At 37.7% G+C, this 21712-nt stretch overlaps 1 protein-coding gene across 1 annotated transcript in view; it reads right to left on the bottom strand.

Annotated features, from left to right (window-relative positions):
• Nucleotides 1-4065: 4065 nt before the first annotated feature.
• Nucleotides 4066-21712, bottom strand: part of Phex (phosphate regulating endopeptidase homolog X-linked) — a 213574-nt gene continuing 195927 nt past the window's right edge. The window contains exons 20-24 of the mRNA XM_027432770.2: nt 19737-19867; nt 14288-14353; nt 13027-13131; nt 10318-10394; nt 4066-7531 (exon numbers count right to left, since the gene is read on the bottom strand). Of these exons, the coding sequence (XP_027288571.1) occupies nt 7429-7531; nt 10318-10394; nt 13027-13131; nt 14288-14353; nt 19737-19867 (482 nt within the window). The 3' untranslated portion in view covers nt 4066-7428. The remainder of the gene's footprint in view (nt 7532-10317; nt 10395-13026; nt 13132-14287; nt 14354-19736; nt 19868-21712) is intronic.

Raw genomic sequence — 21712 nt, forward strand, 5'->3', positions numbered from 1 at the left:
AAATAAACACACAGAAGTTTATAGTAATTATAAACTGGCCAATATCTTAGGCTTCTTATTGTCTAGCTCTCTCTTAATTATTAACCCATTTCTATTAATCTATGTATCTCCATGTAGTCTTGGCTTACCAGAGAATGACGGGCCTCTTTCTTCCTTAGAAGCTACATGGTGTCTCTCTTCTAACTCACTCCCTGTGTTCCTCTTCCCAGCCTTCTTCTAGTCTGGTAGCCTCACCTATACTTCCTGCCTGGCTACATCCTGCCTGTACATTGGCTGAAACCGCTTTATTGATCAACCAATAAGAGAAACATATTCACAGCATACAGAAGGACATCCCCAGACAGAGCACCTTCTGACTTCCTTTTTGAAAGATTCAGGGTGAAAACTACCATCAAATGTAAATTTCTATAAACTGACTCGATTATTTTCTAACAAAATACTACAGAAGTATAACTTATATTCATCAGTAAGTCACACAATCATGTTTGTGAACATCCCTCCATGTCCAATACAGTATTAAAGAATAGGCTCTAGAATCAGACAAAAATGACTATTTCTGGCTCTACCAATTACTAACATGGTCTTACCAAGTCCCAGAAGTATCTTTCAGCTGTGCAGTGATAATATTAACTATCTGCATGATTGGTATGAAGATTGTCTCTAATGCAGGCAAGGCTCTAATAGAGAACTTTGGACAGAATGTGAGTCAACAAACAGATGCTATTTTCATTATGATTACTAGTCAAAAATCATTAACAATTGCCAATTGAAAATGTGCTCAATTTGGGGATAAGTATGCTCTGGGATAGTTTTCGTATACATCAGATGTCATAGGGATTTAATTGCCTCTTATCCATGTCCTAATTCCATTTGCCTCCAAAACAGTTTTAATATCAACACAATGCACTAAGTGATAAGCTATGCTTTCCTTTTTCTCAAGACGTTTGCTGACACTTTTGTCAAACTGCAGTGTACATGGTATGCAATATTTTAGATAACTTTAATTATGAATCCTTTTTTTCAGACAGTGTTTCATATAGCCCAAGCCAGTGTTTCTCAATCTTCCTAATGCTGCAACCCTTTAATACAGTCCCTCATGTTATGGTGACCACCAATCATAAAATTTCTTTGATTCTTCATAACTGTGATTTTGCTACTGTCATGAATCATAATGTAAATATCTGTGTTTTCTGATGGTCTCAGGCAACCCCTGTGAAAGCGCATTTGAACCCCCTCAAAGGGGTCACAACCCACAGGTTGAGAACCACTAGCCTATGTAGCCAAAAATAACATGAAACTTCTGATCCCTGTCTCTATCTCCTAGATACTGGGATTATAGGCATTCACTACCAGAGCCAATTTATGCGCTGTTGGGGATTGAACCCAGGAGGACTTCATGCATGTTAGCAAGCATTCTGTCAACATCTCTGGCCACCAAATTGGGGACTTTTACCTGACTGGTTATTTCTCTGTGAAAACAGAATTTCTATTCAGAATTTATTAGAAAACAACTTTGTGACCTATACATAAACAATCACCTGCCTTTGTAAGACACATTCAGGGTAGGAATCATAAAATCAAAATAGGCTGAATAGCATTTTTCATCTCAAATAGATAAGTGAAAATTATTTTACATAAGTTTTCTTAAAGTATTAGAAAATACTATACTCTTCCAGCAATATTTTACTTCATAGTATATTTTCCTTTCTCAATGGGATATGCTCTAAAAGCTTAGAATATAGCTATGAATCTATGGCTTAGCCGGATTCTTATATTGAGTTACCGTCTTAATTGATCCAATTAACAAGACAAAGTATGTGTTCAAATTAAACATGTATCTAAAGCATTTAGGAATGATTAAAATTATAGATCAGGCTTTCTTTCTCTGATCAGAAGTTACTATAATGTGTCTGTGGTGCTCAGTTCCCTGCTCACTTTGGTATGTTAGTAAAACATGGCATTATCAGATCACAGGGAGTACCTCAATTTCCTTTACATATATCCAATTCTAAAGGGGATTACATTATCCAATTACGCTGTTAATTAAAAGGACCCCTACAGAAGAAACTTCGGGCTACCAGGAGCATTTTCAATTTTCATTGTGCTGTGTTCAAAAGCAATTTTGCAAATTCAGAAGAGTTCAAAGTTACTGCCCCAGATTTCAATTCCAAAGGTACCTGATAGCAGCTGAGAACCCAACCCACTTCCTCTTCTCTCTGGGCACATGGCCAGACTACATAATACGTTCACCCCAAAGATTGGCTTTAGCCACATGACTGAGTCTTATCCAATAGAATAGAAACAGAAGTAACCAGAACAAATCTTCCATTTAATATTTTCCATGGCCACTTCCTTCCCATCAGCCTCTTGGTTATGAGCATGTATCGAATCATGTCTTAAAGACTGTACAATCATAGTATTGAAGGAGCTTTGGTTGCCAAATCACCAACTGCTGGAGAGAAGTTCAATGGTCACTAATCTCCATTCTGCATATAATGAAAACAAAATAAATTTAAGTTGAGCAAAGCCTTTAAGATGGTCTGTTTCTATAACTAGTGTGGCCTTAACAACTAAAGATATCAGGTAAATTGGAAAGGCATGCAAAAATGCCTTATACCTTACTAAACACATCAGCCTCCTTCAGATTTTGATGAAGTCTACTTAGATATGTACTTGAAAATCTAAGCAAATTCAGTACCTTTTGAGTATGTTAAATCTAAGTTACATAAACCATAGTAAGGGGGATTCTATGTCTCTTGCCTCTTTCTGCCCCCACAAAGTCTCTCCTTCTTGCCCATAACCTAGAGATCATTCTGCAATAAACCCTGTCATTTATAGTCATCTTTCCTTCAAACCATGATCTTACACACACACACACACACACACACACACACACACACACACACACACACACACACACACCAATTTTGTGGGTCAGTTCACAAACTAGAAACTCAGAAACTTAAGTGAACTCCCTAATATAGGGCCCACAAGGCTACAACCAGCCACTTATTACCCACAGACTCTAGAGCATCTCACTTCTATATCTCATGCATGGTGTCTTGACAAAGTAGATTGACTTCGGACCCTGTATCCTAGCACTTTACCATATAAGTGCTAGGAATTTATTTAAGATAATGATTGGGAAACTCTATTTGCATTGTGAGAAAAAGCCCAACAGGCTCCACTGAAAAGATAGTGTGAACTGTATGGTATAGCTGTAGATTTGCTTGGATTCAGCAAAAGCAGTCAAACTTTCAGGTTCCTGTACCACTTTATTGTCTCAGGGTCACAAGGAAATTACAGTTCACTGAAAGTGGATTGGACAAAGAAGTCACAAATGCAGAATGGTATGTGTCTAGAGAGCCATAGCCAATTAGAAACAAAAGTACACAGAAGGTGAGTTGGGGCTTCTTGGCAAAGGAATTTGCTAGAACCTTGGCAGAGGATAAGACTGATAATGTCCACCATAGGAGAGCTGAATAATTTTTGCCTGTGTCACAAACCATACCCCAAGGTAATTACATATCATCAGATGCCATTCAGTAGTACAGTTATAGCCATTTATAATATCCATATCCCCTGTTAAACTAGACAGCCCATTGAAGCCAGAGACTGTATATTATCCACCTGAATAAAGCTGGCTTGGTGATTTCAATAGAATGGATGCTCAGTTACCATGTGCTGAATGAATGGCTACAAATTGGCTGTATTATTAAAGCACAGCAATAGCACATAGACATTCTTTGCTTTGATAGCAATGGTCTTGTGTATTGTTACTTTTGTGCACCCGCCCTACCTCAGAGATCTTTCTTTCCCTCAGCAGGAATATTATTGCAAAGGAAATAAACTACATCTGCTGACTTATATTCTAGAAGGAATGTAATGACCATCTCTCATTGTCTACAGAGAAAGTTACCACACTGAAGCCCTGCATTCCCAAAGCAAGAAATTTAGATTGTTGCAGTGGTTTCTATAGTTTTCTGGCAAACATCTTTTAAAGCAGCTCCGAATATGCACATATATAATAGGTTGTAATTGTTTGTAAAAAGGAGAGCAACAGAAGACTTTTGACCAATGTTTTATTGTCCTTACAATAATGATTCTCATTGTTTCATAAAGGAAAAAAATCACAACCACCAGACTGCTAGTGACCACAAAGATTTGTTCTTTAAATGCACAATCTGAGAACATCTTTTTTTCAAAACAGTAGGGTAGTGCCACTGCTAATAAGGACGTTATTCTATGAAACAACCATGTATTCTTCCATAATTTAAGATGCAGCTGAAACATTATGTTCAAAATATCAAAGGTGGCCAGGTAGTGGTTGGTGCATGCCTTTAATCCCAGCACTTGGAAGGCACAGGCAGGCAGATTTCTGTGATTTCAAAACCAGCCTGGTCTACAAGAGCTAGTTCCAGGACAGGCTCCAAAGCTACACAGGGAAACCCTGTCTTGAAAAAAAATCAAAGGTGGTGGCTACCAAATACTAAGTAATTTCAGAAATATTGGTTGAATAAACATTTTAAGAAAGACAATAATCTAAGAAATGCTAGTTAATCCAAAGGTCAGAAGCCCAAAGCACAAAGACCATCTTTCCAGGCTCTGAGATATTTGACAAGCAATTTTAAGCCTTCTCATTTCTCTGGCATGAGCACCATCTGTCTGGCAAGCCATAGTTCTTAGTTTCTTCTTAGCGATGCTCCAGGGCTAAATAAGAGAAAATTTATGGGCTGTGCTTTAAGCTCCATTGAGGTAAGGAACTAAATAAGCTTGAGGATAATTTATGAATTCTGAGCTTGCATCAGTCATGTCCCAATCCATCTCATAAAGAGTTTCGGAGTGGAAATAGGAGGCCTACACAGAGCACTTGGTGAAAAGCTCAGCAAACTTTGGACAATGGTAGTAAGGCCAAACAACAAAGCTTGAAATATACAGAATCCTTGACTCACACAAGAGAATGTCCCACACATTTTTAAAAAAAATTAAACCTCCTTCAAATGTCCAGTTAATAGTTCACTTGCAGAACAGCTGCTATATGAGTCAGAGCAATGTGTTGTTGCAGTCCCAGCCTGAGATCCAATATCTAATTTCCTTTTGATTTACCATAATTATTTTTAATAGACTGTGGCTCTCCTTCAGTGGCCATGTTTAGCAAGGAGCACCCAAGTCCTGTCTTGTTTTCCTCAGGCCAGCTCCCCTGCTTTTCTTCCATCCCTACAGGTATGTCTGACCTTCTTGCTACCAATTAATTTGTGTCTATTTCTTTAAGAAATCAGTCTCACAGAAAAAAACAATACTGTAATTTGGAGGGTTAAATAGAAACACTTGGGAAGCTAGTTATTGCAAAAAAAAAAAATGTGTGTGGCTACCAGGAGTGATTCTGTATCTCTTGATAAACTAAGTTACCCCAAATTACTTAGTGACTAGTCTAGCCATCCAGAAACTGGGAGAGCCCCCAACTAATCACTAGCCAGTTGTCCTTAACCAACAAATACCAACACCGTTTCAAAAGTCATAATTGTATAGCTTTATCAAACACTCTCTCTGACCTGTAGGAATGTGTTTCGTTGGAATTTTTCAAAGGGAAATCTCGAAGGAGTGCATGATTTCTATAAGCATGACAAACTCCAGCTATTCTTAAGTGTCAAGTACAGGAATAAAATGAAGATTATCAAATGCATACACCAGAGAAAAGGCACATACACTTCTAACACCTGAAATAAGACTGTTTGCTTTTAGAAATACAAACCAAGGTCACATTAAAGCATAGTTAAGAGGAGGAAAATGCTGCTGCCCTTCAGAAGTGTATCCATTCATAGAGGAGGAAGTCAAGGGGAAAATCACTCTCCTCAGACTAATGCAGTGTAATTGTTTTCCTCATGATGGTGTCCTTCCATTTTTCTCCCTTTGAAAGTTCCCATGGTTACAAAAGGACATGGCTCACAGTTACATTTTTTTTTGCAAAAGGATGACAAGTCACAAGGATACAAAATGACCTCCTGTGGTTCATCTGAATTTGTCTTTTGCTTTTGAAATTTTTCTATTGGCCCACTTAACCCAGCACCCCATGTACAATGAACAATATGATGGGGATAGGGAAATGCCAATACTAAATAAAAATAAAAACAAACAAGAAATACCAAGTAGCCTCTTGAATGCCATGACAATTTTATCCTACATACACTGTTAAATATGGTAACAATTTTATCCTACAAACGTACACACTAAGTTAATTAATTAACACTAGAGATGCTGATAAAAAAAATAATGCTCCAGGGATCAAAATACAGTACTGTTTTTTAAAAACATAAACTCTTCATAAGACTTAAAGAATAAATTTGTGTCCCTTAGATCTAGGCAGGATTTTTAAAATTGGATTCACATATACTAAAATGCCTTCATTCTGGAAGTTTTTGAAGGGGATTTTCTTTTACAGAGATGTAACATTAAGAGGGCTGAGATGGAAGAACATTTACTCCCTCCTCAGGTTGGTGTTTATATAGTTGTACTGAAAGGAAATGAAAGCCATATGTTCCTGACATGGAAACAGAAAATTCTTTTCTCAATGTCTGCTTGGTTCAGAGTTAGGAGATACATCTGAGAATACGAAAACAAAACAGGAACTGCTCTATGACTGCTATCCACCACATAGATGCTCATAGAGCTTCATGGGGACTAGATCAACGTCTGTAAATTTCATTTCCTAGTATCTTTGTTGTTGTGTGGACAGTTTTTGTTGTTATTTTAATACTGCTGGCAGTCAAAGATTCATCCCTTTTCCCATTTTATAAACCCCAAATCCTTCACCTAATGGACTATACACCATCTTTGTTCATGCTGACTTAAATGGTTAGTTACATTGGATGTAAGTTCTCAGACACAATTTCCAATACACTCCAAAACTGAAGGTAACAACTTTATCAGAAATTATAAAATAGAGATCCGATGAATTTCTAATTTAACTACCCTTAGACATAAGAGATACTTTGTATTAATTGCACACCATAGAGCAAGCATCTTCATTATTGAGGGTGACAATTTTCATAGACTGATCTTTTCTATGGATACACTCTACTCAGGTCCCCTGAAAAGCTACAGATTGAAATTCTATGTACCACCTAGCTGAAGCTAACTAAACAGACAATAGGGATGCCAGTTTAACCAAGTAGCTTTAACATTTGTTTTTATTTGTTTGACTTTCTAATGAAATATATTTGGTTCAATCCTTGAATTCTTTTATAAGCCTAGGGACTTTGAACAGATACTGTTTAGATCCAAGCAAGTCATCTACCCAAATAATGAAAATGCATTAAAATAAAAGTCCTCAGTGAAATAAAGGCAGAAAGCAGTAGGTGCTGAGTACATCGGTGCCACCTCCAATGGCACTTCTCAGCTCTGTGAGGACTGTAGAAACCAGCACTCCAGCTACCAGAGTCGACAGGAATTCACGCCTCTGTTCATGGTGGAATTCGGTGGACAGTTAAAAGCTTTCTGAAATTCTTCAAAGTTGCTAATGGCACCATTGACCCTGAAAATAAGAGATGACAAAAGCACATTGTCATTCAATTCGTACATATCCATGGATTCTGGATTGTCCGTTGCTATAAAGGGAAGGAATCTTTGCATGCATTTGATCTGTTTACAAGGAAGCTAAAGCTCAGATAATTAAGAAAAGAAATTAATGTCATCAAGAATGAAAACCAACATTTCCTGAAAGCCTGGCCAGTACTCCTAGTACTCTTCCAAGTCTTCAAATTCCTACACAACTGTATCATCTCCAATACTTTGTTTTTCTAACTTTCAAAAAAAAATACTTTTGGCAAGTGTTAAAGATAGAGTGTAACTGAAAGTAAGTAAATCATTAGCAAAAAAAGAAAAACACCAACATTTCAGGCAACTAGTTAGTAAAATGAAGTTAGTTTGTAAAACTTATATAGCTGGCAAAAAGGGCACAAATCATAAATACAGAAACCACTATTCTTTCCAGATGTGTTTGTCATTCCCATTCTGGGATCAAGGAAAAGTATCCCAAGCACTCCAAAGTTTCCTTGTCTCTCTTGATAAGATCTCCCCAAAACTACTGTATCTGTGTCATTTAGTACCCACAGCACTACCTGTGTTTGAACTTGATATGAATGGAATGTCCATGGCATACAACTTTGTCTTTGGCTCTTTCTCTCTAAGTACAATATAGTAAGAGCCACCCCTCCGGCTGCATTTTCAATTAGTTTTTAACAACGTATTCAATGTACCAAAATACTTTCTCTAAATTCTTACTAATTCACATCTACCTAGAATTTGGTTAAGAATCTGGCTGTTACAGATGAGTATTTCTACCCTGAGTTTTAGCTCCAGAATCTGGTACATGCTCAAGTTCCTGACTGCAATGGAGACAGCATTTTGATTATAACTGGTTTTTGGAAGTGGTATTTCCATTGCATGATTTTTCTTTGCACTCAAAATCTATACTTACTGCAGATATCAGTAACAAATCAGGCAAAAATCTCTCCCTCATCAATTTTATTTTTACTCAACTGAACATTTAAAGGGTTTACTAAAATTTAACTCAGCATTTTATTTCTTCCCTAATGACTTTGTTACCTCTGGGCATTTGAATGAATACAATGGACTGTATCCAACAAATCCCCATAGCCTCTTGAGCTTAGTTGGGGTGTATGGGTAAGGATGCATATGTCATGGTGGGATTCACCTTAGGCAAGTGTTAAAGATAGAATATAGTTGGCAATCAGTAAGTATACTCTGTAATTATTAGCAAAACTCCAACATTTCAGGCAACCAGTTAGTAAAATGAAATTAGTTTCTAAAACTTATCTGTTGAGTAATTAATCTACTATGTGGTTTCTTCTGCTGCATTTTTCAGTGAGAGCATATTTTAGTCCATTAGAAACTGTCAGCCTTCATGACAGTTCAGCCCAGTGGGGGAGAATTTCCAACACAGTGATTAGATTTTTATGCTAGTGGGTAATTTATAGTCAATTTTGAAGCATTTCTAAAGCAAGGTTTTAGGAATAAGATTTTAAAATATAGAGGAAATCCTAGATGACTTTCTTATGATATGCTAATGATTCATTTAAATATTAAACATAAAGATATCCAGGTATAATATGTTCTAAGCAAATAATAACTATAAATTACCATGGCTTCTTGGATTTCTCTGTATAATTAACTGTCCTCTACTGTAGAAAATTTCTCTCAAGCCATAGAACCTAGTTGAGGATAAGTAATATCAACCTTAATTTTGTTTTTACTTAATATTTTATACATTCTGAAATTACAGTTGTTAATCTTTTTCCCTTCATGTATAAGCAATAGTTTCAAAGGGAGATACAAAATGAAAACCAAACTGCAGTGTCTCTGACTCTAGATATGAATTACAATTGCTAAAGATTACCATATATATCTTCCTTTGTGTTTAGAAAAGAGGCATATTTGTTCATGTTTGTTAATTTACAGTGTTGGTGAAAGACAAAAGCTATCACTTAGAATGCCCTTAAATAGAAAATAGACCAGAGCAAACCCGAATTCTAGATGCTTGTAAGCAGAATAGTTCATCAGATCATATCCTCTTCTGAGATAATAAATCCATTTTGAATTTATTTTTTGCCCAGATCTCCCAGCTAAAATAAATGGTTGGACCAAATCAATATTTCTGTTATTGCACAGTGCTCTGGTATACTAATGGCATCTACGGATTATTGCCTTCCAATTGCATATATATATATATATATATATATATATATATATATATATGATATGTATCAATATTTGACTGCATGTATATGCATCAAGTGCATGCATAGGGGCCTTGGAGACTGGAAGACGAACTCAGATCCCCCTAGTGTTTGAGTTCCAGGTGGTTATAAGCCATCATGTGGATGCTGAAAACTGAACCTGAACCTTCTACAAGAATAGCAATGTTCTTAGCCTCCAAATCATCTCTCTGGCCCTGTGCAATTATAATTCTATATCTGAAACTTCATATTAAAACTGATTTGGATTGCAATTACTTTTGAAGCCTCATCATGATGAAAACTCATTGTGAAACCTCACTTGATGTAACACTAAGCAGAAATTTAGTTGAAAAGGCACTGAGAAGACCAGCTTACTACTAATGAAATAAGAGATGCTTAGTTTCTATTTGGCTAGATTCTGTTGTCTACAAAATGGAGATTACGTATTTCATTGTGTAGACCTTTGTTCATATCTCCCATCTAGCAGCACATTGGTGGGGTCCAGGGCACAGAATGGGGAGATGCACAGTTAAAACCTGCTGTGGCCCATTTGCTCACTTACCGAAATTGTGGAGGACTGTGAGCACCAATTTGGACTTGTTCTCTGGCAGCTTCTGGTCTGTAGGAATTGCACCGCACCTAGAAAGATAAAGACACTCCCGTAAATATGCTTCTACTCTAATTATATATTTCCTACTTTCTTAACTCATCCAACTTGAACTGAAGAATAATTTTGGAATTAATGGATAGCAAGAAGTTTCAGTGGATCAGCTAAAACTTTGAGCAACTGTAACATCTATTATTCAAATCCCCAAAGCAGAAGGTTTTATCAATGTGAATTCCAGAATTTGAGTAAATTAGGAAGGTTTCCAAGCAAACGTTTTAAATCAAGAGAATCACATGTGTCCAGGAATTGACCAATGCATTCAACTTATTGTTTTAAATAACCTTTATCAAATTTAATCATATACATTTCAATGAATAAACTAAGTGAACCATACCATAGTTTAGCATAATCAGGAAGTATACTAATTATAGATGCCCTGTCTTGCTTGCCTCATCCTGGTCTGGACTTGAGACAGGAATACATGCCTGTATCTTTTGAAGTTAGATATGACTATCTGACTTGTTTTGACCAGTAAATATTAGAAGTTATATATTCTATTTCCTGGTAAAAGTTTAAGAAAACTTGTCATCAATTCAATAGTCTTAGGGCCAATTTCAGTTGCTACATAAAGAGTCTTTTGGGGCTGAGTAGATGACTGAATCTGTAATGTTCCTGGTACAAACATGAGGACTTGAGTTCAGATTCCCTAAAACCTAAAAATGCTGGGCATGATGGAATATGTCTGCAATCCCAGAGCTGGGAGAATGGGATGAGAAAGGTGATAGAGAAAGGTGAAGTTCATTGGCCAAACAGCATAGCCAAATTGATGAGTTTTGGGTTCAGTGAAAGACCATGTATCAAAAAATAATGATAAAAAGCAATCAAGGAAAGACATGAAACATCAATTTCTAGCCTCCATACACACATGCATACATACACACATATAAGTAGGCACACCACAAACACACACACAGCAACACACACACATACACTCACACCAAATAAAAAGGCCCATGAAGATTTCCTCATATTTCTTTTATACTGTTTGGTGTCCATAAAGGCACATGTCAAGATGAAACACTCCAAAATCCAATTCCTTGAGTCAAAACAATGGGCAGAGCCCCACTGGACATGGAGCAAGAACAAGAAATATACTTTTGCTATGTTGTTTCTTTCCAAGGTATAACCTACTTAATACTGGTTTGAAATCGATCATGAAACATGATATAATTTTGAAGTATGAATACCTCTAGGATACATGAATATATAGGAAAGCATTTAAATGGAAAGGGAAATTTAACAATGATTGAGGGATGGGGAAGACATTCAGCTTGGTGGAGCATCAATGAGGGATCAGAGAAGAAAAAGGCTCATGCCAGATTTCTGAAGTACTGATCAGCAGGCCTGAGTGTCACAACCATGTTTAACATTGTTCTTGAACAGAAAGATAAACAATATTTTGAAGGATTTATCTGAAGCAGGTATATAGGAAAAGGCATAAATTAGAGATCAGCTAGCAAAAAGCTATTAAACAAGTAGAAATGGACATTGAAAGAACCAGATGTATAAAAATGTATTTTTAAAAAAGCATGAGAAAGCAATAGCAAGTCATAGCAACTACAGGCATAGAGAGGGCAGGAAAGATAATGGCTTACTATTATTTTGATAATGACAAATCATCTCTCACCATATTTATGAATATGTTTTGAAAGATGTTCTTATAGTGCAATTCCTTAATTTCCTCAGAAGCCATACCATGTGAGCTTATTTTTCACATTCAATTTTACCTCTTAGGTGTTTTTTTTATACTTTGTTTACATTAATATATAGTATTGACTATGTTTCATAAGTCATTTAAGAGATTCCTGAAAACACATTATAGTTGTTACTGTTCTCTAATACCTTTCCAGGACAGAAAATAACATGCTCCATATAAACAGACTTCCCCCAATATAAAACAAAAAAGTGAAAATCTCTTCATTCTGTAGGGTGGGGGGCTTGAAGAGAAATTTCTCAATGGTGATTTTTTTAATAGAATTGCTCTTTTATCCCAAATTTCTTCAGTTTGACAAAATATGTTATATTTGAAGACATCATAAACATTTTAATTGCAGCAGCTCTCTCCATCAGTTTATTTCACTCACAAGGAGTTATTATGGAATAGAATGTAAATAGGAGGAACAGATGGACCCTTGTATCTTGTCCTCTAGATCAGAGCAGAGCAAAATTCTTCTTGAGTGTAGCCATTTTCCAATCAAAACATGATTTATTATTTATAAATAAAAACAAACCATTGGCCTTTATTGGGCCCTGTTTTCCCATTCTAACTAGGAAATACTATTTTGAGGGTGAAGTTTTTGGTATTTTTATAGCTGACCCATTACTGACACAAAATTAAATGGTGGCTTTGATCAGGCGTTGGTGGCTCACTTGGGAGGCAGAGGTAGGTGGATCTCTGTGAGTTTGAGGCCAGTCTGGTCTACAGAGTCAGTGCCAGGATAGGCTCCAAAGCTACACAGAGAAACCCTGTCTTGAAAAACCAAGAAAAAAAAGGTGGCTTTGGTCAAAGTCATACCAGTGAACTTTTCTTCCAAACCTTTGATCAAGGGCACAAGTTAATGGCATCCATTTTCATCCATTATGCCCTTTCCTCAGTTTACTCACATGAGCATAACTCAGGAAGAAGAGCTGGTTGTTTGTGAAGGTGATGCCTGGTAGGAGAGGCTCTTCAACTCCTTGTCTTCGGTCATTTATCCATTTCCTGTAAGCCTTGTGATGGAAGCAGAACAGGTGATCCTCATCAATGACAGCTCTTCTCTCTTCCCATTCATCACAAAAGTATTAAAATGCATATCCCTCCCATGTATAGAATGCACTGTGTTGGGTTTTCCTTTAAGAAAACAAACATCTGGAAATGCATCCCACTGCTATTTAGCCTAACAGTGAAGGAGGTGCTAATGCACTTTATACCTTACAGTGCTAGCCAAGCATGGTGGTGCACATCTGTCATCCCAGCATTTGAGAGGCTGTGGCAGGAACACTGCCATGAGCTTGAGGTCAGCCTGGACTCAGGGTGAGACTCTTGTCTCAAAAAAGAAAAGCAAACCAACAAAGGGGAACCCTATACTCTATCCATAGCAAAGCAAATGGGCCACAATGATCAGAGATTAATTAACTCTTTAAAGGGTGTTCTCTCCATTCCAACCAGAGGCAAACAAATTCAACATCATGCATCACTGCTTTAGCAAGTGGAGAAAACATATTACTCTTTTAAAATTTTATCAACAAGAAAATGTTTCATCTTTTTTAATCATAATTTAATAAAATAAAACTTGTCTTAAGTAGAATATAGAAAATATAACACTTTAGGATCATAAGCCGGTCTTTAAAGTAAATATTCAGCTTTATGCAAATATTTCTATGTTACCTATGTTATCATTATGTTTATTTCGTTCTTCACCATACACTGAGAGACGATGCAAACACTCTTGAGGACTCTTACTGGCCCAATATATGAGAATGAATAGGATCCAGTCGTAAGTTAGAAGTTGGAGATTTTATGATAAATGATAAGGAGGGATAGAGAGAAAGCTTTACTTCAAGAAAGTTCACATGAACTTAGTCCCAAGGAGAGTCCTATGGCATTGTTTAGCATGATTCTGACTATATTATTGGTAAACTATATTTTCAATAGATAATTCTTAATAACCATTATTATTTAGGATGTCTCAATACCTCAAAAGAAAAAAATGAAGTTCTACTTATCAACTAGAGTTATAACTGAGTCTATATAGAAACCCAGATGTGTTTTAGAGAATCCCAAACGTCATACTCCTCAACAGCTTGTTGGTGCTATACACCGAAGTACACCCATGCATACTGCCAAGGTGTTTTTTTAAAGCCCAGTAAATGTAATGGTGAGTACCCTAAAAGCTTCTCGAAGACCTCCATTATCAGCAATATTTTCTCCCAGGGTCCTCTTCCCCTTTACCTAAAGGAAAGAAAAACAGAAAGTATTCCACATTCAACTAGCATTTGGCAAAAGGCTTGTAAATATTACAGGAAGGGAACATGTCATATCTTAAAGAGAAAATTACATTCAGTAAGTCAGACATAGACGTGATATGTTGTGAGATAGCAAGCGAGCCCCAACAAGGGGCTTCTGAGTGTAGACATTTTTTATCTTGTTACTTTCTGCATTACTTTCTCATACACCTCTTTATTCTCCCAAATTGAGCCAGCTCCAATAAAATGTTAACAATATTCTCAGTGGCTCTGGTTTAATGGAAAAAATAGAAATGTCAATATCCAGATGACTTTCTCTGATTAACTCACATAATTTGAGTGTTTTTCTCATTGTCCCTATGTCTCTAAAAAATTGCCATCCACACAGAAACAAGATTTCAGCACCAACTGTTATCATTTTACCTTCAGCTATTTCTATGAAACATTAAAATGAAAGTTGTCCTCTTGGGGAACAAAAAATCAAATTGAAGTGGTACAGACTACAAGGTCAAGGTTTGAAATATGTGTGACACCCAGCCAAGCATGGGGAGACATTCTTCTCAGCTGTTTCTTAAAACTATAAATGAGCTAGGAAAGAAAGTCTAAGTTTAGCAAAGGATTACCAGCCTACAATCCACACTGCCAGAGAAGCTAGGAAACAAGGAGGACCCTAAGAGAGACATACATGGTCCCCTGGAGAAGGGGAAAGGGACAAGATCTCCTGAGCAAATTGGGAGCATGGGGGAGGGGAGAGGGAGTTAGAAGAAAGAGAAGGGGTATAGAAGAGGGGAGAGGAGGACATGAGGGAGTCGGGAGAAGAAAAGAGGAGCCTTCATCCAGTAGCTGATTCAAACAGAAGCAGACGCCCACAGCTAAGCACTGAGCTGAACTCCTTGAATCCAGTTGCAGAGAAGGAGGAGGATGAGCAAAGGGGTCAAGACCAGGCTGGGGAAACCCATAGAAACTTCTGACCTGAACAAGGGGAAGCTCATGGACCTCAGACTGATAGCGGGGAAACCAGCATAGGACTGTTCCAGACCCCCTGAGAGAGGATGTCAGTTTGGAGGTCTGGGCAATCTATGGGGCCTCTGGTAGTAGATCAGTATTTATCCCTAGTATATGAATGGACTTTGGGAGCCTACTCCACATAGAAGGTTACTCTCTCAGCCTAGACACATGGGGAGGGCCTATGCCCTGCTCCAAATGATGTGACAGACTTTGAAGATTGCCCATGGAAGGCCTCACCCTCTCTGGAGAGCAGAAAAGGTATGAGGTAGGTAGGGTGTTAGTGGGGGGGAGCGGAGGAGCAGAGGGAGAGAGAGCTGGGATTGACATCTAAAACAAGCTTGTTTCTAATTTAAATTTTAAAAAAAGAAAGTCTGTGTTTATATATCCCAAAGCCAACCTGCCATTTGCTTTTGTCTAGTCTGGATTTTACACTTGTTGGTGATTGAAGAAAAATCAAAAGAACATATCTTATGCTCATAGAAATTACATAAAATTCAAATATCAATGTCTATAAATCAAATTTTATTAGATCACAGCCAAACCCATTAACATACACAGTCTAGGTTTCCTTTCTTGCTTCAAAGACAGTTGAGTATTTACTATCTAACTTACAGGTTTGCCAGTCCCTGTATAGTAGGCAGAATAATGGCTTCTTAAAGATATCAACATCAAAATCCCCAAACCTTCAGCAATAAGTTACCCTGCAATGACATAAGTGACTTTTAAGATGTGATTAAGTCAAGGATGTGTGTGTGTGTGTGTGTGTGTGTGTGTGTGTGTGTGTGTGTGTGTGTGTGTGCGTGCGCGCACGCGCGCGCACACGTGCACATGCGTGCATGTGTGTGAGAGAGAGAGCGAGAGAGAGAGAGAGAGAAACTTATTGACTTATCATGATTTGTCCAGATAAGCTCAATGTAATTATAAGTGTCCTCATAAAAGGAAAAGGAAGACAAGAGCACACCAGAGTGGTACGCTGGCCTTTGAAGGACTAAGGGTTCATGAGTCAAGAAATAAAGATAGCCTCAGAAACTTCAAAAATGCAAGACACAGGCACTTCCCTAGTACCCTCTAAAAAGGAAGATATCCATGCTGACACCTTTCTATTAGGCCACTGAGATATGTGTCACACTTCTGACATTGAATGTTATGAGAATAAATTTGTGTTGTTTTAAACAACTAAGTTCATAGTCATTTGCTGTGTCAGCAACAAGAAACTAATATACCTACTCTAAAACTCCCAAGTCATGGATCCTACCCACAACTTTTAAGTTAGCCCAACTGCTGATGTATCAAGTGATGCTAACAAATCAAAATACATCTTAAGGAAGCAAGAATCAAGGTTATCAGCCAGAACCCCCACCATCCCTTGCTTTATGCTCCTGAAGTTGCCATTCTGACTCTACCTATATTCTTTTTCCACATTCCAATGAGGTAGGGACTACTGTCAATACCTCTGTTTAACAAACAAGCATCTGAATCTCAAAGCTGTTCATGGATTTAACATTTTTGAAATGAAAATCTAATACATCATAAGCCTTCCCTCCTTCCAGCCCTTCTCATGCACGCTCCCCTCCTGTGCTCTCTCTCAAATTTGTGGCCTCTGTTTCTCTAAGTGCTATTGTAACCTGCTCAGTTCATAGAAAGTAACTTGTAGAAATATGATTTCAGGGCCTTCCAGTGGTTCCCCTTCTCTCCCAAGACTCTGCAGTCATCCCTGTGACTGCCAACCTTAGCCTATGGGAGTGCTACAGCCCATCTTCCAGTGACTGACTGATGTGCTGGTAGAGCTGCTCAACCCCTTGTCCCTGAGCTGAACAATTCCTGGGTTGCTATTCATTCTCCAGAACCCTATTTAGTATCAAGAGTTTAAGGCTGAGCTTCCCTCAGAGCCAATAGCAGATTTCTCATAAAACTACTTTCTCAGTGACTCCATCTCCTAAGGAATGCCTTGTTGAGTTTTGCTTATAAATGAAGTTACTCTAAGACAAAATGATTAAGAAAAAATGCTCACATTTGTCAGGTATCCAAACCTAAGTAGACCTCTTTCTCCAAAGTTTTTGTTGTACGGCACATGCCTTCTCAAGTCTCAATTTTTTCTTATGTACATAAGAAATAATGTACATAAGAAATACTTGCCTCTATCTCCTCTTCATGCTAAACTTTACATCTAAATTATACCTTCCAGAGTAGCCTCATCCCTCTTAACTCCTCACACTCTGAACCATCACAATAGAGCATGAGAGACCAGGTTTAACCTCTCCAGACATACTAGCTGCTGACATTCTGCATCTGTGGTGACCCAACTAAGTTCTTCCCTAGTCACTGCAAAGAATAATCTGGGCACAGAGGGACTGACTCTTACAAATAAAATTTGGAAAATGGCTCCTGACCACTTATATCGACAAAGGAAACACACATACACCCCCCATACACCCTCCCCACACACAACCCTTCTACAGCAATGAGACTGAAGCTGTTTTCTGATGGTTGAACGAATTTACACTGAGACACATCTGCTCCTATGACCATTGTCCTAGTGGCAAAGATACATATTTTCAAAATTACATATCAGTATCTGACACTTTGGTCAAACAAAATAGATACTGAAGAACAAAACTAAATATATGTATTTGAATATATTCATATAAGTGAATAAACTTAAATAAGAGAATGAGAGCATGCTATGGACACAGGTGAGTATGACTTGGAAGTCATACATTTCTAAACTCTAACCTAGACTCTATAGTAAGTGACCTTTCATATTAAACTTCACGGAAAAATAAATTTCACATTTATGAAGACTTAAATGTAAAATATCAGAACAATGGAAAAAACTTTCCTGGGAAAAATAAGAGTTTCCTGTGATGGTTTGAGTGTGATCATATATTTGAATACTTGTTCCCTAGTTGATGGAACTGTTTGGGAAGGATTGGAAGGTGTGACCTTGTTGGAAGAGGCATGAGGTTTCAAAGGCCCATCCCCATCCAGTTAGCTTGAATCACTGTCTCTCACTCTCTCATTCTTTTGCCCCCGCCTCTCAGCCTTATAATTGTTACCTCAGGATGTAAGTAAGCTCTTAGCTACAGCTCCAATGCCATTCTTACCTACCTGCTGTCATGCTCCCGACTATGATAGGCATAGGCTCTAACACTCTGAAACTATGATGCTGGAACTAAATGCTTTCTTTTGCATGTTGCCTTGGTTATAGTCTCTTACCACAGCAAGAGAAAGGTAGCTAAGACAGTGTTCTGAGTAGAGGAGACATCTTCATAGGGCAGAACAGAAAGACAAAAGCTGTTTTTAAGAGAGATTTGGTATCTTGAAATTTTAAAATGTTTTGATTTTGTGTGTCAAACGATACCACAGGAAAAATCTTAAAGGGAAGATTTTTTGAGGAGGAAGATACATACAATGTGAGTGACAGAAGTTTAGCAACCCTACTATTTTAAAAGGCTTTATAAATTGGAAAGAAAAGTAAAGTTTCATGGATATATAATCTTTCATCTACCACTTGTAGAAATATTAAATTTTATTCTGGTAGCAATAGGAATGTATCCTACCAGGAAAAAATAATGTATACATAATAAGGTACTTACTGCATCGGTATTTCTAACTGAAAATTGTACCCTTGGGTAAGAGGTTAGTGAGGAATTCTTAGGCCATCACCAGAAGCAATTAACTAAAGCTGTGTGTGTCTATCTTTTCCTGAACGCAGAAGAAAAGTGTATCAGGGCTACTAATGCCTGTCCTTAGGCAGGGAAAATAAGAAAGAGAATAGGAAAGGTGATGAAGATAAAGGCAAAAAGGAAAGGAACAAAATTTCACATCCTCAAAGCATGCATACAACTGAATTTTACCTTCATGGAAAGCCATATACACACATATGACACAAAATAAACATTTCAAAAGTACATTTCTTTTGTTCAAACTCTATTACTAAAACTCGATTTCCTTCTCAGACCCTTTCGTTCAAAATAATGAGACGTTATCTCAGTGAATTCAGTCTAACAATGGTTTGGATGGATTTTTTTCACAACATGAAATGTAGGAGATTTTTAGGAAAGTTATTGTTTATCTGTGCAAGGGGATTTGTGATGTCACTAATGTGTAGGCCTATAATTCTCCTGTTAGGACTACCTGAGAGCTTGTGACAGACTCCCAGAGTACCAGACTCCACCCCTAGAGATTCAGTAGGTCTGGGCAGGAGTCAAGAATTTGCATTTCTAACAAGCTCCCAGGGAAACACAGATGTTGTGGATCCCAGAAGCATGCTTGAAGAATCAATGGAGTAAAGCAAGCTAATGTCTAAATGGGGGAAATGGCCCACAAGGTGCCCCCCTATCAACCGCAGCTGTACTCACGTTTAAGCCAGCTTTCTTCCAATAATAGTTGCTATACTGGTTAATCATGCACTTTGTTTTTTCCTTAAACTTTTCTTCTGAGTCCACAGACCACCAAGGATCAAGATTTCCATTTTTATCATATTTTCTACCTAGCAAAAAAAGGAAAGTTACGAGAAATCGGTGTTACTTTATAGAAGCTGAAATCATAGTCTTTCCTTTCCTTCACCTCAACATACTTTCCAAACCAGTCCTGACAGCATAGGTTGCTGTCCCTGAGATCAGCTCCCATGTCATCTCCAATGTAGAGGATTAATTGTAGAAATCAGGGGAGGGAGGCAAAGATTTGAGGGAGTTCTTTCCTTGAAACGAACAAAGGGCATTTTCAAAATGAGAGTCATCAATTTAACACGTGCACCAGTCTCATCCAATGTTGGATTCCTTGTTTTCATCTCCTCTGACCTGAAACATTCTCTGGCCAGCAAAATTAGTTTCCTTCATTCAAAAAGCAGAGGGAAGTGGAGTAGCACTAGCCGTGAAATTCCAAATAATCCATAGGAACAGCCCCAGTGAGTCATCCAAACCATAGGACCACAGAACCTGACTCAGCCCTACAGCAACCTGCTTCCTCTAAGTTGCCAGGAGCGAAGAGACACACAAACCCTCTGTTCTGAATCATTTCACAGTCATCAGTGTGGATAGGAGACCCATCTGTCCTGCTTGGATGAGGAATGTTGCTCAAAAAAGAGAACTTAGGACTGGAATGGAAATCTCCAGAATGCAACTGGGGGAGGGGAAAGATTAGTTTTTCTTGCTACATGGTTTCCCATTCTTCATCTTCTCTGCAAACTTCAAAACAACGATTTGAGTGTGACTCTTCTATTTTCAAGATTGTTACTAGAATTAAAGGCACGGTTTTAATTTAATTACACAGAAGCCCCCTACATAAGAGTCTCCAAAGAAAGAACTTGTAAGAAAGGGCTTACATAGAAGGTCAATAAGCAAAAGCATTTACCAGATCAACCCAAAGTTCTTCAGCAAGGTTGTTGCTTGCAACTAACACTACCCCCCCGGAAATGGAGTCACTGTCCTCTACCCATCAATCATCAGTTACTGGGCATATACTCAAATGTGCAATACACTATGCTACATATTTACAGGGTGAAATTGCCATTATTAGACTCTATCCTGTGGGAAAGAACCCAGAAGAAAGGTCCAGAACCAATGCCTTTGTTTCTTAGTTAAGAATCTTCTCTTAAATAAACTAAATACCCAAAGGCCAAAAGGATGGTTCTGGGAACTGGAGTGATTATAAGAAAGCTACATTTTAACAGGAAATGGGAGACCAGAGGAGCAGGAGATGGTCAGACAAGGAAGGCATTAAGGAAGGGTTGGTGAGAGGTAAGAAGAATTATCCAGAAGGAAAAGAAGCCAATTTCTCTCTTGTCCCAGAATAGTCATCCAGTAAAGGATGTTGGAGACAAGCCTGGTGACTTGACTTCAATACTTTGGACAAACATGAGAAAGATAGAACCAGTCCTACAAGTTGTCCCTTGATCGACACACACACACACACACACACTCACATAATACACAAACACAAATAAAAAATAAATGTCATAAAAACTTAAAAATGATGACTCTCAAAGGAGATTTTTCAGTTTGTTATTATCTTGCAATTCCCTTTTGCTTAAATACCATCAGGATACAGAACATATTTATATGTTATTAATTTTGAGTATATGCCAATATAGAGAAAAATAGAAAAGAAGCACTTGAAAATTATACAAAGTAATCAGGCAGCCGAGTTTCTAAAGCTAAATTCTTAATTAAGCAACACATACAATCATCTCAGGGGCAGAGCTCACACCTCTAGGGAAAACAACATAGGATGGTGAGGAGGGAAAAAAATGACAAAGGGGAAAAGCTACAGTGGAATTTCTGCCCCCACTGTAGCAGCCCCAGAAATTCCATTCCAAATGCAAAGGCGATTTCAT

This window comes from Cricetulus griseus, chromosome X, assembly GCF_003668045.3.
Source record: "Cricetulus griseus strain 17A/GY chromosome X, alternate assembly CriGri-PICRH-1.0, whole genome shotgun sequence".
In the NCBI taxonomy this organism is placed as follows: domain Eukaryota; kingdom Metazoa; phylum Chordata; class Mammalia; order Rodentia; family Cricetidae; genus Cricetulus; species Cricetulus griseus.